General features: G+C 45.4%; 1 protein-coding gene across 4 annotated transcripts in view; it reads right to left on the reverse strand.

Annotated features, from left to right (window-relative positions):
• Positions 1-15,636, reverse strand: part of SOGA1 (suppressor of glucose, autophagy associated 1) — a 145,806-nt gene that overhangs the window by 20,035 nt on the left and 110,135 nt on the right. For all 4 annotated transcript variants that reach the window (XM_040330661.1, XM_040330658.1, XM_040330657.1 and 1 more), the window contains 2 exons: positions 15,517-15,621; positions 12,845-12,997 (listed from right to left, as the gene is read on the reverse strand). In XM_040330661.1, the coding sequence (XP_040186595.1) occupies positions 12,845-12,997; positions 15,517-15,621 (258 nt within the window). The remainder of the gene's footprint in view (positions 1-12,844; positions 12,998-15,516; positions 15,622-15,636) is intronic.

Raw genomic sequence — 15,636 nt, forward strand, 5'->3', positions numbered from 1 at the left:
ACGGCGGCAGAAACTCTGGCCACAAACGGCGCCGGAGTCCGCGAACCCAGAAGAAACACCAAGGCAAGATGTCAGCCGTCTTAGCGGTGAGCGGCAACCACTGGAAGGGCTTTGTTTTACCCACTTCCCGACCGCCGCATGTATATGTACGTCCACAGAATGGCACGTACAGGCAAATGGGCGTACAGGTACGTCCTTGCCTTTCCGCGGGTCAGGGGTCCGATCGGGACCCCACCCCCCGCGCTACATGCGGCGGTCGGATTCCCGCGGGGAGCGATCCGGGACGACGGCGCGGCTATTCGTTTATAGGCGCTCCGTCGCGATCGCTCCCAGGAGCTGAAGAACGGGGAGAGCCGTATGTAAACACGGCTTCCCCATGCTTCACTGTGGCGGCTGCATCGATCAAGTGATCCCTTTTATAGGGAGACTCGATCGATGACGTCAGTCCTACAGCCACACCCCCCTACAGTTGTAAACACACACTAGGTGAACCCTAACTCCTACAGCGCCCCCTGTGGTTAACTCCCAAACTACAACTGTCATTTTCACAATAAAGAATGCAATTTAAATGCATTTTTTGCTGTGAAAATGACAATGGTCCCAAAAATGTGTAAAAATTGTCCGAAGTGTCCGCCATAATGCCGCAGTCACGAAAAAAAATCGCTGATCACCGCCATTAGTAGTAAAAAAAAAATAATAATAATAAAACTATCCCCTATTTTGTAAACGCTATAAATTTTGCGCAAACCAATCGATAAACGCTTATTGCGATTTTTTTTTTTACCAAAAATAGGTAGAAGAATACGTATCGGCCTAAAGTGACGACAAAAATGTTTTATATATGTTTTTGGGGGATATTTATTATAGCAAAAAGTAAAAAATATTGCATTTTTTTCAAAATTGTCGCTCTATTTTTGTTTATAGCGCAAAAAATAAAAACCGCAGAGGTGATCAAATACCACAAAAAGAAAGCTCTATTTGTGGGGAAAAAAGGACGCCAATTTTGTTTGGGAGCCACGTCGCACGACCGCGCAATTGTCTGTTAAAGCGACGCAGTGCCGAATTGTAAAAACGCCTTTGGGCATTTAGCAGCATATTGGTCCGGGGCTTAAGTGGTTAAAGTATTTCATTATGTGATGCATACTAGCACATTATGCCGTTGTCTTCGTTTTTTTTTTTATTATTCTTTAGCGGTTTACAGAGTGGGATATTTTTCTTTGGGCAGATAAAACGTATAAAAATTTACCAAACGGACATTGACACTTTTTTTTTTTGCCTGCATGTGTTCGCTAAGTGGAAATGCATTTTTACAAAAAACGCCAAGAAAATAATAAAAATCTAAATTTTTAAGTAATTTTACAATTTTTTGCGCTGAGCCAGAACAAAAAGAATAGGAGTGGTGAAAGAAAATAATTTGTAGGATTAACCAATCATTTCCTAATTCTTCATGGTCGGTGTAATTTGGGGATTGGCAGGGGAGTGCCCTCTACCTAAATACTAAAAGGTGTCCCTCTTGTTGGGAGTTAGAAGAAGCATATGCTCTGGGAATTATTTTGCTGCACCCGTCTACACATCTTATCACTGCTTATGTTTGAACACCTGCCTGACCCTAAACCAGTGCCTGTAACCTAGCACTAGGACAGCTGCATGGAAAGAGAATGTGGTCATGTTGTGTCAGTTACAGCTGAATTGCCCCCTCTCCCCCCTTCCCAAGGCCATTACTCCCCCCTCCCTGCCCGGTATGACATGTCAGATGGTGTGCAGGTGATGACAGCAATTTATGTATGACCCCAAACCTATTTGGCTAATGGGAGGAGGAGAGGGCTACATTTTGAGATGTAGGGATGACATGCACTCCCTACTCGTGGCTCCAGATAACTTACATAGCTAGTCAGGTTAACCACTTAAGGACCCCTTCACGCCAATATACGTTGGCAGAATGGCACGGCTGGGCACATCCACGTACCGCTACGTTGCCCTTCAAGCCCAGCCGGTTCGAAGCACCGTGACCATGGCCGCGGGACCCGATCGCCGCCGGTGTCCTGCGATCGGTCCTCCGGAGCTGAAGAACGGGGAGAGGTGTGTGTAAACACAGCTTCCCCGTTCTTCACTGTGGCACTGTCATTGATCGTGCGTTCCCCGTTATAGGGAAGCACGATCAATGACGTCACACGTCCAGCCCCGCCCCCCTACAGTTAGAAACACATATGAGGTCACACTTAACCCCTTCAGCGCCCCCTAGTGGTTAACTCCCAAACCGCAATTGTCATTTTCACAGTAAACAATGCATTCTTATAGCATTTTTTGCTGTGAAAATGAGAATGGTCCCAAAAATGTGTCAAAATTGTCCGAAGTGTCCGCCATAATGTCGCAGTCACGAACAAAATCGCTGATCGCCGCCATTAGTAGTCAAATAAATATTAATAAAAATGCAATAAAACTATCCCCTATTTTGTAAACGCTATAAATTTTGCGCAAACCAATCGATAAACGCTTATTGCGATTTTTTTTTTTTACCAAAAATAGGTAGAAGAATACGGATTGGCCTAAACTGAGAAAAAAATGTTTTTTTTTATATCTTTTTTTGGGGATATTTATTATAGCAAAAAGTAAAAAATATTGATGATTTTTTTCAAAATTGTCGCTCTATTTTTGTTTATAGCGCAAAAAAAAACAAAAAAGAAAAACCGCAGAGGTACCACCAAAAGAAAGCTCTATTTGTGGGAAAAAAAGGACGCCAATTTTGTTTGGGAGCCACTTCGCATGACCGCGCAATTGTCGGTTACAGCGTCACAGTGCCGAATCGCAAAAACTGGCCGGGTCCTTTACCTGCCTAAAGGTCCGGGTCTTAAGTGGTAAAAAAAAAAAAAAAAGTCCATCTCGTTGCAAAATAAATAATAATACAATCCCATATACACAATCCTCCACCGACAGTTGATCCAGAGGAAGGCGAAAAACCCCAGCAGAGCATGATCCAATTTGCTACAGCAGGGGAAGAAATTCCTTCCTGATCCCTCCCCAAGAGGCAATTTAATTTTCCATCAACTTTACCTATAAATTTTAGTACCCAGTTATATTCTGTACATTTAGGAAATAATCCAGGCCTTTCTTAAAGCAATCTACTGAGCTGGCCAGAACCACCTCTGGAGGGAGTCTGTTCCACATTTTCACAGCTCTTACTGTGAAGAAACCGTTCTGGATTTGGAGATTAAATCTTTTATTGCTCTAGATGTAAAGAGTGCCCCCTTGTCTTCTCTGATGCCCTTAAAGTGAATAACACCAAGTTCACTATATGGACGACTTGCGTATTTGTACATTTTGATCATATCTCCCCTTAATCTCCTCTTCCCAAGAGAGAATTCAGTTCCTCTAATCTTTCCTCATAGCTGAGCTCCTCCATGCCTCTTATTAGTTTGGTTGCTCTTCTCTGCACTTTCTCCAGTTCCCCGATATCCTTTTTGAGAACTGGAGCCCAAAACTGAACTGCATATTCCAGATGAGGTCTTACTAATGATTTGTACAGGGGGGGCAAAATGATATCTCTCCCTCTCTGGAGTCCTCTCTTAATACAAGAAAGGACTTTCCTCGTTTTGGAAACTGCAGCTTGGCATTGCATTTTATTAAAGTGGAGTTCCACCCAAAAATGGAACTTCCGCTTTTTGGAATGCTCCCCCCCCCCCCTCCGGTGTCACATTTGGCACCTTTCAGGAGGGAACAGGTACCTGTGTAATCCAGGTATTTGCTCCCACTTCCGGGCATAGATACCTGCGTTGATCACAGGTATCTCTGTCCCCCCCTCCGCTGTCTTCTGGGAGACACACAGGTCCCAGAAGACATCAGGGACCAGTGGGAATGCGCAGCGCGACTCGTGCATGCGCAGTAGGGAACCAGGAAGTGAAGATGCAAGGCTTCCCATACCAAAGATGGCGGCGGCACCCGAGAGTCGACGGACAGATCGGCTTCGGCTGCCGATATCGCGGGCGCCCTGGATAGGCAAGTGTCCATATATTAAAAGTCAGCAGCGGCAGTATTTTTTCAGCAGAACTCAGTTTTACGCTCTTGATCTACCAAAACCCCCAGATCCTTCACTATGGATTCCCCCAGTTGTACTCCCCCTAGTATGTATGACGCATATTCTTAGCCCCCAAGTGCATAACTTTACATTTATCAACATTAAACCTCATCTGCCTCTTGGTGAAAGAACTGTCATGGGAATGCCATCTAAGGCACCAAAAGTTTTTTTTTTTTTTTCAAGCCTCTTCTGTTTGCATTTTTTCCATAATAGGGTACTATCTGCATTAAATACAGTTAGATCCCCATGAGCCATCCAGCAATTCCTAGTAGAAGAGACCTTTTTGAAAGTCTGAAGTCCTTTAATTAGGCGGTCGCCTAAGGCCTCACACTCACAGGGGCCTCGCGGCCTCCTAACGTGTCCATTGGCTGCATTACCCCAGTTTTGGGGGACAGGGGACCTTAACGTTACTGTGCTCAGGCAGCGTTAAGAGTTCTGACTCAGGAGTGGGGCCGCCAGTGTCCCTAACAACCAGTGAATATCGGTGACACCACCCCTTGTGACGTCAATGCAGGCGACATCACCGGGTGGCCCCCCACCCCTTAGTTATTAAAGAGCAGGATCTGGGGGCCACCTTGTTAAAGGGGACTTCCAGATTCTGAAAAGCCCCCTGTCCGCAGACCCCCACAACGACCGGCCAGGGTTGTGGGGAAGAGGCTCTTGCCCTTGAATTATTTTTTCCATCATGGGTGTGAGTGGGGCCCCATGTCAAGTTTTGCCTAAGGCCTCACAAAGCCTAGAGCCGCCTCTGTGGAACGTTATTTTGCATGTGCCCCTGCACTGATCCTTTTAGTTTTATTCTGTTAAAGTTTGGTGACCTCTAGTCTGTGTGCGGCCCGTCACTCCAGCAGTATTTATCAAGCCTCTCGCACTGAATGAATGGCTATCATCTTCCCAACTCTGTCATTGCTTGGAAAGAGATCACGTTTCCGGGCCTCTCCTACTTGTGGAATGAAGATCAGATTTCCAACCACATCTATGATGAACATAATGAGCGCAGCACAAGTATGTGTCACACAGCACCACAAGAGCGTACAAGTGGCTCAATAAGCCGTTGGATGGGGGAGCTCCAGCAACCCGCGTGCCATGGCGCATTTCTGAATGAGACATCATACAGGGCGGGTGACAATTTGTGTATAAATGCAGAATTTAGGTCACTGGAGTCTGCTTGGGTAGATACTGGCAGATATATACTTGGCCCCAGAAGGAAACATGTATTGTTAATACACTGAGCAAGCTATGAGTACCATGAAAACATTAAAGTGGTTCTAAAAGACTTTTTTTTTTTTTTAATGCATTCATGTAAAAAAAAAAATCTTCTGCAACCAGTTCCCCCTAGCACCCCTTAATAATTACCTGAACCTGATCTCGATCTATTGAGGTGTACAATAACGAGTCTTTCTCTCTCTTTCTATTGGCTCAGACACAGCGGCGAGAGCCATTGGCTCCTGCAGCTGTCAATCACAGCCAGTAAGGAGGGATGCCTTATGGACATAACAGAGCCGGCTTGGGAGGGAACACACATGAGTGCACCCCCCCCCCCCTATAGCAAGCGGCTTACTATGGGAGAATTTTGAGGGTCTGGGCTGCTCTGTGCCAACCCATTGCACAGAGCATGCAAGTATAACATTTTTGTTTAAAAAAAAAAAAAAAATTGTTTGCCTTAACCCCCTGAAGACTAAGACTCCTTTCACACGGAGGCATTTTTCAGGCGCTTTGGCGTTAAAAAAAAAAAAAAGCGCCTGAAAGAAGCCTCATCTACAATCCCAATGTGAAAGCCTGAGTGCTTTCAGAGCCCTTTCACGCTGCCAGCGCCTGAAAAATGCTGGTAAAGCTCCACTAAGACCCCTTTCACGCTTTGGCGTAAAGAAAAAAAAGCACCTTAATGGGAAGGGGCGCTTTAGCAGCGGTGTATTCAACGCTCCTAACGCGCTGCAAAGAAGCGGCTTGCAGGACTTTTTTTTTGCCAGCGCAGCGCCTCAGTGTGAAAGCACTCAGGCTTTCACATTGGGATTGCAGATGCAGCTTCCTTCAGGTGCTTTAGGCCCCTTTCACACTGGGGCGGGAGGTGCGGTGGCGGTATAGCGCCACTAAAAATAGCAGCGCTATACCGTCAGAATTGCCGCGGGATTCGGTCACTAGCAGTGCGGTATTAACCCCCGCTAGCGGCCGACAAAGGGTTAATACCGCCCGCAATGCGCCTCTGCAGAGGCACATTGCGGGCGACCGCGGTTTCCCATTGTTTTAAATGGGAAGGAGCGGTATACATACCGCTCCAAAGATGCTGCTTGCAGGAGATTTTTTTTCCTCTCCCGCCAGCGCATCGCCTCAGTGTGAAAGCCCTCGGGCTTTCACATTAAGAAGGCTGGGCAGGAGTTTTTCAGGCGGTATTTAGGCGCTATACCGCCTGAAAAACTCCTCAGTGTGAAAGGGGTCGTACAGGTGCTTTTTTTAACGCCAAGACCTCTTTCACACTGGGGCGTTTTTCAGGCGCTTTCGTGTGAAAGCACTCGGTCTTTCACATTGGGATTGCAGATGCAGCTTCTTTTAAGTGCTTTTTTTTTTTTTTTAACGCTAAAGCGCCTGAAAAACGCCCCAGTGTGAAAGGGGTCTAAGCCTTTTGTTGCTTACAAGTTAAAATCAGTATTTTGCCAGAAAATTACTTGGAACCCCCAAACATATATATATATTTTTAGCAGACACTAGGGGATAAAATGGCAGTAATTGCAATATTTTATGTCGCACTGTATTTGCGCAGCTGCGGGCATAACCCCGGTACAACCACTTGAAGCAGAAGGCCACATATTTGCGTTACGTTGGAGTGAAGGGGTTAAACCCTGGTTCACATCGGCGCGGCTTTAAAATTGAGCAACTTTAGTGTGATTTCAAAGCCGCACATCAGTGCAATTTGTACGTACAATTTCATTGCCGCTTGCGACTTCATTCAACAGAAGTCAATGCAAGTCGCAGTGAAATCGGAAAAAAAGTCCTGCAAGAACCCATTTCAAAATTCGCTGCGACTGTTGCCGGCAATGAGGTGTGACGTGTCCTGTGATTTGGAACGGTCAAATCGTACGACAAACCGCGTCGGTGTGAACCAGGGCTTAAAATCACTTGAAAAGATGGGTAGCTGCTATTGGGAGGGTAGGATGACCCTAATCTGAGTCGCATATTCTAGCATTTTAAAAACGTTAAGTCCACAAATCATTTCCTTTATCTGCCCGTGCAGCTTCAGCTTAAAGTCGACCTTCAAAAAAAGGTTGTTTTTGAAATACCGGCTGAGTGGGTCCGGCAGGCCCTCTCTTCTGGTTTCCACACCTAGGAGAGAATGTTCTTCTCTCACTGAAGCCTCTTGGGGTAATCTGGTCTCAAACCCCAACAGGCTTTGTGGCAATGTGCAGCACATTGGGCATTCTCGGGCACACTGCCCATGTGTGCAGAGATGCGTCACCAGGGGGCTGGGTGCAAGAAACCAGAAGAGAAAGCAGGCCAAGTGACATATGTCAAACACAAGGCCCGAGGGCCTAATCCGGCCCTCCAGTCTTTGTTATGCGGCCCTCGCACCCAGAACGTGGCAGAACTCCATCTTGCCACCTCCAGCTCTCACCCTCTGCTCCCCGCAAGGTGAAGCAGAGCCACCTACAAAGAGGTACTAGAGCCAGATAACTACTTGCCGACCTGCCGCCGTCATTCTACGGCGGCAGGTTGGCCCTCCTGCGCGAGACCCCGTAGCTCTATGTCGGCTCTCTCGCAGGCCACTAGGGGCGCACACGCCCCCGACTCCCGGGCACACGCGATCGCCACCGGGCACACGCGATCGCTCGTTACAGAGCGGGGACCGGGAGCTGTGTGTGTAAACACACAGCTCCCGTTCCTGTCAGGGGGGGAAATGCTAATCCTCTGTTCATACAATGTATGAACAGAAGATCAGTGATTTCCCCTAGTGAGGCCACCCCCCCTACAGTTAAAACATACCCAGGGACATACTTGACCCCTTCCCCGCCCCCTAGTGTTAACCCCTTCACTGCCAGTGGCATTTTTATAGTAATCCAATGCATTTTTATAGCACCGATCGCTATAAAAATGCCAATGGTCCCAAAAATGTGTCAAAAGTGTCCGTCATAATGTCGCAGTACCGAAAAAAAATAAAAAATCGCTGATCGCCGCCATTACTAGTAAAATAATAAAAATGCCATAAAAATACCCCCTATTTTGTAAACACTATAACTTTTGCGCAAACCAATCAATAAACGCTTATTGCGATTTTTTTTTACGAAAAATAGGTAGAAGAATACGTATCGGCCTAAACTGAGGAAAAAAACACCTTTTTTATATATTTTTGGGGGATATTTATTATAGCAAAAAGTAAAAAATATTCATTTTTTTCAAAATTGTCGCTCTATTTTTGTTTATAGCGCAAACAATAAAAAATGCAGAGGTGATCAAATACCACCAAAAGAAAGCTCTATTTGTGGGGAAAAAAGGACGCCAATTTTGTTTGGGAGCCACGTCGCACGACCGCGCAATTGTCGGTTAAAGCGACGCAGTGCCGAATCGCAAAAAGTACTTTGGTCTTTGACCAGCAATATGGTCCGGGGGGTTAAGTGGTTAAGGTAGGAGAGAGAGAGATGCAAGAGAGATTTGGGGAGGGGGGGTTTGGGTTGCACACTGTGCATAGTGCACCTCTAAACCCTGCACTCTGTACACAGCACTCCCCTAAAATCTGTGACGCAATCTTGAAACCTGCACTCTATGCATTCTACATTGTACTCTGTACACAGCACACTCCTAAATGCTGCACTCTTTACGTAGCGCACCCCAGATACAACCGGCCCTTTGAGGGCAACCATACTGCTAATGCACCCCACAATGAAATTTAGTTTGACACCCCTGTTATAGAAGATAGCTGCATGGGACCTGAACCAGCAGGTTACACCAGACAATACTGCACTTGCTGGCCATGGGGAACGGGGAAAGGAGCCCCTTTAAGACTGGGTTCACATACGAGCCGCATGCGGCTCCCAGCGGGGGTCCGGTGCGTCCTGGTTCCCCGTTTCAGGTCCGCTTTCAGCCTGAATTTTTGGCCAGCTTTGGACCTCAAACGGACCAAAAGTCACACGTTCTTGTGCAAATGGCATTGGACCCGCTGTGGATATATGTGAACCGGCTCCACAGAGAGCCGGTCAAAATCTCCTGCTATTGAGAATTGGATGCAGGGGAACCCACATCCAACTTACAATGGTGTGAACCCAGCCTTAAAAAAAGGTCATAAAAAAAATATATATATGTTGCCCCATATTACCAGAATTTTGCTGTTTTATTTGTTAAAGCGGGAGTCCACCCATTTGTGTTTTTTTTTTTCTCTTTTCCCCTTAGATGGATGCTCGTTTTGTCTAGGGGAATCGGCTATTTGTTTTAAAATATGATCCGTACTTACCGTTTTCGAGATGCATCTTCTCCGTCGCTTCTGGGTATGGGTCTTCGGGAGCGGGCGTTCCTTCTTGATTGACAGTCTTCCGAGAGGCTTCCGACGGTCGCATCCATCGCGTCACTAGTAGCCGAAAGAAGCCGAACGTCGGTGCGGCTCTATACTGCGCCTGCGCACCGACGTTCGGCATCTTTTGGAAAATCGTGACGCGATGGATGCGACCGTCGGAAGCCTCTCGGAAGACTGTCAATCAAGAAGGAACGCCCAGTCCCGCAGCCCATACCCGGAAGCGACAGAGAAGATGCATCTCGTAAATGGGTAAGTACGGATCATATTTTAAAACAACTAGACAAAACGAGCATTCAGCTATGGGGAAAATGTGTTCTCCATGGGTGAACCTCCGCTTTAAGCTACAAATTCATTAGCTGATATTATTTAAAATGAGTAATGTGCCATTGTACATAAAATATATACACATACATGTTTTTTTAACACAGAGTCTGAGACGTCAAATTAGGTCCTGACCCACATTTTATTTATGCATCTGGTCTACATTATTTACAGTAGGGGGTAAATAATCCCAAGCTGTACATAAACTATGCAAAGCATGTGTAGGGAGAGCGAGTTGTACGGGAGGGGGAGCAAGGATCTAGAATCTCGTAATAACAGAGCGGGCCTCTCAGAGGAACGGCCAGTCAATCACCGCTCTCCAGACTTGCTGTCAGCTGCACAGAGCTGAAGAAGGACTAATTATAGGACATAAGTGCCGGTTTCACTTCAGATCTTTCTGGAGGAAAAGACTATTTCGGATAGAGGGCGAGAGCTTGTGGTAAATCCATTACCTTGTTAACTGTCAGCAATGAAAATGTTTAAAGTGAGTTGAGGGCAAAGAGGAGTAGAAAATGGATTTATGACACAAAGTCACACAGGCATTGGGGTCTTTGACAGTTCACAATGCGAACCAATATGGGGGTGTCATTAACTTTGTATTGACACTCCCAGGGGGTCGCATAGGGCGGTGTGAACTGCCTGCGAGTCAGGTGTGATGCGGGAACCTGAAATGGATTTGCATGGTTCCTAGAGCTGCACGATTCTGGCTAAAATGAGAATCGTGATTTTTTTGCTTAGAACAGGGGTCTCCAAACTTTTCAAACAAAGGGCCAGTTTACTGTCCTTTAGACTTTAGGGGGGCCGGACTCTGGCCAGTGTGGGTAAAAAATTCCCTGGGCTAGCATCAGTGAGAATAAACATAGCCTCAGTGTTGGTGGTCAGTAGGAGGGGGGAGTAGGGCACCATCATTGGTATTAGTGGAAGAAATAGTGCCCCATTGTTGGTGTCAGTGGGAGGAATAGTGCCCAATGTCATTGGGAGCAATAGTGCCCCAAGGGCCAGATGAAGGCTAGCAAAGGGCCACATCCAGGCCCACCGTTTGGAGACCCCTGGCTTAGAAGATAGATCGCTTAACATCATCGTTCACAGTATAACAAAAAAATTGGGCTAACTTTACGGTTTAGTTTATTTTTTTTATTCATTGAAGTTGCATTTTTTTCCCCAAAAATTGCATTTGAAAGACCTCTGGGCAAATACAGTGTGACATAAAATATTGCAGCCAAAGATCCGACTGGCGTAAGTCTCTTACGCCGTCGTATCTTAGTTGCATATTTACGCTGGCCGCTAGGTGGCGCTTCCGTCGATTTCAGCGCAGAATATGCAAATGAGCTGGATACGCCGATTCAGAAACGTACGTGCGCCCGGCGGATTTTTTTACGTCGTTTGCGTAAGGCTTTTTCCGGCGTAACGTTACTCCTGCTATATGAGGCATAGCCAATCTTGAGTATGGACGTCGGGACGGTGTCGAATTTTGCGTTGTTTACGAATAAGGCTTTGCGTAAATTCCGTTCACGTCGAAAGCATTGACTATTTGCGACGTGATTAGGAGCATGCGCACTGGGATACGTTCACGCACAGCGCATGCCCCAGCCTCACTAAGTTACGGCGGCGTAGCTGAGATACGCTACGCCCGCACAAACTTATGGCGGGCTTTCTGAATCTAGCCCATTGATTTTAACTTGAGAAACAAGTGTCAGAAAAAGATTTGGACTTTAAGTGGTTAAACTTCCTGCATTTACAAACAGAAGTTTGCTCTAAGAAGGAAATTAGATATAGGGTTATGCATTGTAATGTAATGATGTTTCTGTATGTTCTTTAAAGTGTACTGACTCTAATCAGAAAATAAACTTAAACTTGAATGAAAAAAAAAAAAAGAGAAGGAAGTTAGTTACAATGTTTCATGTTGTTACAAACTTGGCAGACTGCCTGGATTTTTTCTTTACAGTAAATCCCTGTGATCCAAGAAGGAAGCATTAGTTACAATGTTTCCTGTTAAGAACTTGGCAGACTGGCTGGATACTTTCTTCTGACAGCTGAGTGAGCAGATAAATTCCCTCCACTTGTTATATGAAAGAATTGGCAAACTCTGCATTGGAGATCGTCAGAGGGGGTGGAATCGAGATCACAATTTTTGAACGATTAATTGTGCAGCTCTAATGGTTCTCCGCACCAATGTGAACCAAGCCTCAGTGTGTCAAAATCACTTCTCTTTGTGTATGCCTACACCAAACCATGCTCAAGTGGATGGCCCCTCCCCTCATCAGTTGGACCCCTATAGAAAAAGGAGATCATGTAGTGCATATGTATGACAATATGGTTTCCCGGCATACATCTACTGCCCCTCCAGCGCTCATCACCACTAAGTGGAAGTAAGCGCAAAAAACAATACAGGACTCCATAGTGCTCTCCGTTACAGCAATTTATTAAAAGTATAGATAAAAACAACAAACACTCATGTATAAACTTGTAATCTGCATGAAAAGGGTACCTGGCCCCTGGAGCAGCCTCCTGTATTAATCCCCCCTGCAGAGGTGAAATCTAAAGTCCTGACTGATACTCTGGCCTCTCTCCCTGCTGTACGAACCTTCTGCTGGGTGAAAAGGCTGAGAGCTGACAGAACACTAAAAAAGGTACAAAAGCTGCTGGTTTATGTTGTGAAAGCCATTAGGGCACTTTGTTCTTTTCATGGCTTCGACAAGCAGATTTTTATTGGGTTAGCATGACAAACAGGTAATATTCAGATTGTGGTCAGCAATGGCAGGCTACTCATTTTTCTCAGACAGTATAAAAATCAAAACAGAAGCTACTGAGTAGATGATAGAAAAAAAGAGTTTATGAAAAAGAGTTTTATGATTATGAGTTCAGAGTGGAATTATGGAAACTGGAGCGATTTTGTCAACTGGCCCTGTTGAGTTAGCAGATCATTGTTTCAGGTCATGGAGGACCAGACTAACCTTCAGCTCAGTCCTTTCCATCTCCCAGGCTGCCTTTGCTCTTGCAAACTGCTGCTGTAGCTCGTTCATTCCTCTTCTTTCTTCCTGTAACTCATTACAAAGGTCTTTGAGAATTCTCTTAACGTCAGTAAGGTTTTTCATGGACTCGATAGTCTGCAAAGTGTAAAAAGAGAACATGTGAAGAGAACGCATAAACAGTCTGCACAATCTGGGCTCCACATTATAAAACTCGGCCACTGCGCATCCTATTTTTTGGGAGTCTGGTATTAAAGTAGAACTTTTTTTTATATTGGATAGAGCAAGGGAGGGTTGCAAATAGGGTTGTCCCGATACCACTTTGAGACCGAGTACAAGTACCGATACTTTTTTTTAATGTCATGTGACAGTATTTTTGTTTTACCAATGTTATTTTTTACTTTTTTTTTTAGGGGGGGGGTGGATTCAGTGTGTTTATTATTATTATTATTTACATTTTATTTTATTGCAATTTTTTTTTTTTAATCAGCCCTGTTGGGGGTCTTTGGAGAGATATCAGGGGTCTTAACAGACCTCTGACATCTCCTCTTTGAGACAGAGAAAGGGACTAAGGACACAGATTCCCAAGTCCCTTTCTCTGCAGCCTCAGCTAAAATGAATGGAGAGAAGCTCCTCTCCATTCATAAACTGAAGCATCGTAAACACAGGTTACGATGCTCAGTTATGTGAATGGACAGAGTCAGTAAGGGAGAAGGAAGGAGAAGGCAGCACACGGAGCACGGGGGGGAGAAGGCAGCACACGGAGCAGGGGGGGGGGGCGGGGGGGTCAGACAGCAGAGAAGACTTGCAACTCCCCTGCCGCACCGATCACCCTGACTTCCCAGGTATCGGCTGAGGTATCAGAGCATTTCCCTCGAGTACAAGCACTCGGGGAAATGCTTGGTATCGGTATCGGGACATCCCTAGTTATAACCCCTGTCCGGGTTTTTTTTTTTTTTTCGTCATCTGTGTCCCATTGCAGAAATTTCCCTTCACTTTCTGTCCTATAGCCAAACAGGAAGTGGGAAGAAATCCCTTCAAATTAAGGACATTTCTTGGGAACCCCCAGGTCACCAGAACGGATGTCCCCAGATTCCCCCTCTATTACTTTTCTTTTAAGGCTATGTTTCCACTGTCGCGCAATTTGCAATGCGATTTTTGATGCGATGTCATGTGACCGGTGAAAACCATGTGTGAACAAGTCGCACCGAAGTCGGAACAAAGTAGTGAAACAACTTTTTTTGGAGACGCTGCGACTTGAGTCGCACCAAGTAGAACAGGGACCATTGAAATACATGGGTTTTAACTTGTCATGCGAGTTCACGTGTGTCAAGTCTCACAACTCGCAGTAGTGGAAACAGAGCCTTACTTGTAATGGTAAACAGGACAAATGGAGAGATTAAACCTCCCTAATGGGGGCACAGACAGCAATAAAACCTGGCAAGCGTTCTAATCCCTCTCTCCTCTATCCAATTTATTTTTAAGTTTTGCCTTTAGATATACTTTAAAGTGGTAGTAAAGTCTTTACTACTACGTTTACCTACAGGTAAGCCTATAATAAGGCTTACCTGTAGGTATAAAGAGTATCTCCTAAACCTGTACGGTTTAGGAGATATTCCCCTCGCTATGCAGCCGCCGGACCTTGCCGAAATGACATCTCCCGCGCGCATGCGACATCACAGCTCCAGCCAATCACAGCGCTGGATCGGCGATACCCAGAAGACACGCCGAGGCAAGATGACATCTCGCTCGGCGTGGACCAGGTAAGTTCTCTACACCTCGTTCCAAGGTAAGTATTTCATAATGAACTAGTATGCGGTGCATACTAGCTCATTATGCCTTTTAGGTGTAAAAAAAAAAAAAAAAAAATTGAGTATACAACCGCTTTAATTTCTCACCAAATAAACAGATAACTGATTAATTTTACAATTAAAGTGACAGATGAACTTTGAAGATTTTTTTTGACACAGCATTCACTGTACAGCATATAAAAAGAGTTTAAAGGTGGGGGGGGGGCTCGATGAGTCATGAGAGGACCAATGGGACCTGCAGAGCTGGAGGTGTGCCTCTATGTAAATCCAGGAAGTGAACAGACAGCAGCTTTAGAAAGTTGACACAGGGCCTAAGAGGTTATTTCCATGGCTCCATATATAGAGCAACCTGCACTAGTCATCGCTATCATTTGGCCACTAGATTTCCTTTTTTTTCAGTTGTGCAAAAAATATATAAAATTAGCAATGGCAATAGAAAACTATAAGGCTTGGGTCACACTTATGCATTTTGTGCAGCCCTCAGGCACAGCAGCCCATTCACTTTAAAAGGCTATTGTACCCGTGGATAAAAAGGGGGGGGGGGGGAATGCAGGAAAAAGGTTTGCGCCTTTCTAAAAACGCAGGCTATTGCACCATTCGATTTTCTGACGCTGCAAATGCACTGTGTGTTTAGATGTGTGGGGGTGAACACCCCAAGCGCCTGTAAAAGAGCAGCGTGTTTTGGCTGCAGGAACAGATGCGATTTCCGCAGCCACACAAGTGTGAACCTAGCCAAACAGGTAACAGGAACAAGACAGAGCTCCTTTCTTAAACATAATATTTAACAATAATGAGGAAAATCCATCACTTTCGGGTTTTAAATAAACACAAATGTTTGACATTTACCATGTTCTGCGACCAACTTTCTCCGTCGCAGGCTTTGTACTCCGTACATGGAAGGTTTAATTCCTCCTCCTCTATTAGCATGTAAAGCTCCTTCACACTGTTTACCTAATAAAAAAGATT

The sequence above is a fragment of the Rana temporaria genome, chromosome 12 (genome assembly GCF_905171775.1).
Source record: "Rana temporaria chromosome 12, aRanTem1.1, whole genome shotgun sequence".
In the NCBI taxonomy this organism is placed as follows: Eukaryota; Metazoa; Chordata; class Amphibia; order Anura; family Ranidae; genus Rana; species Rana temporaria.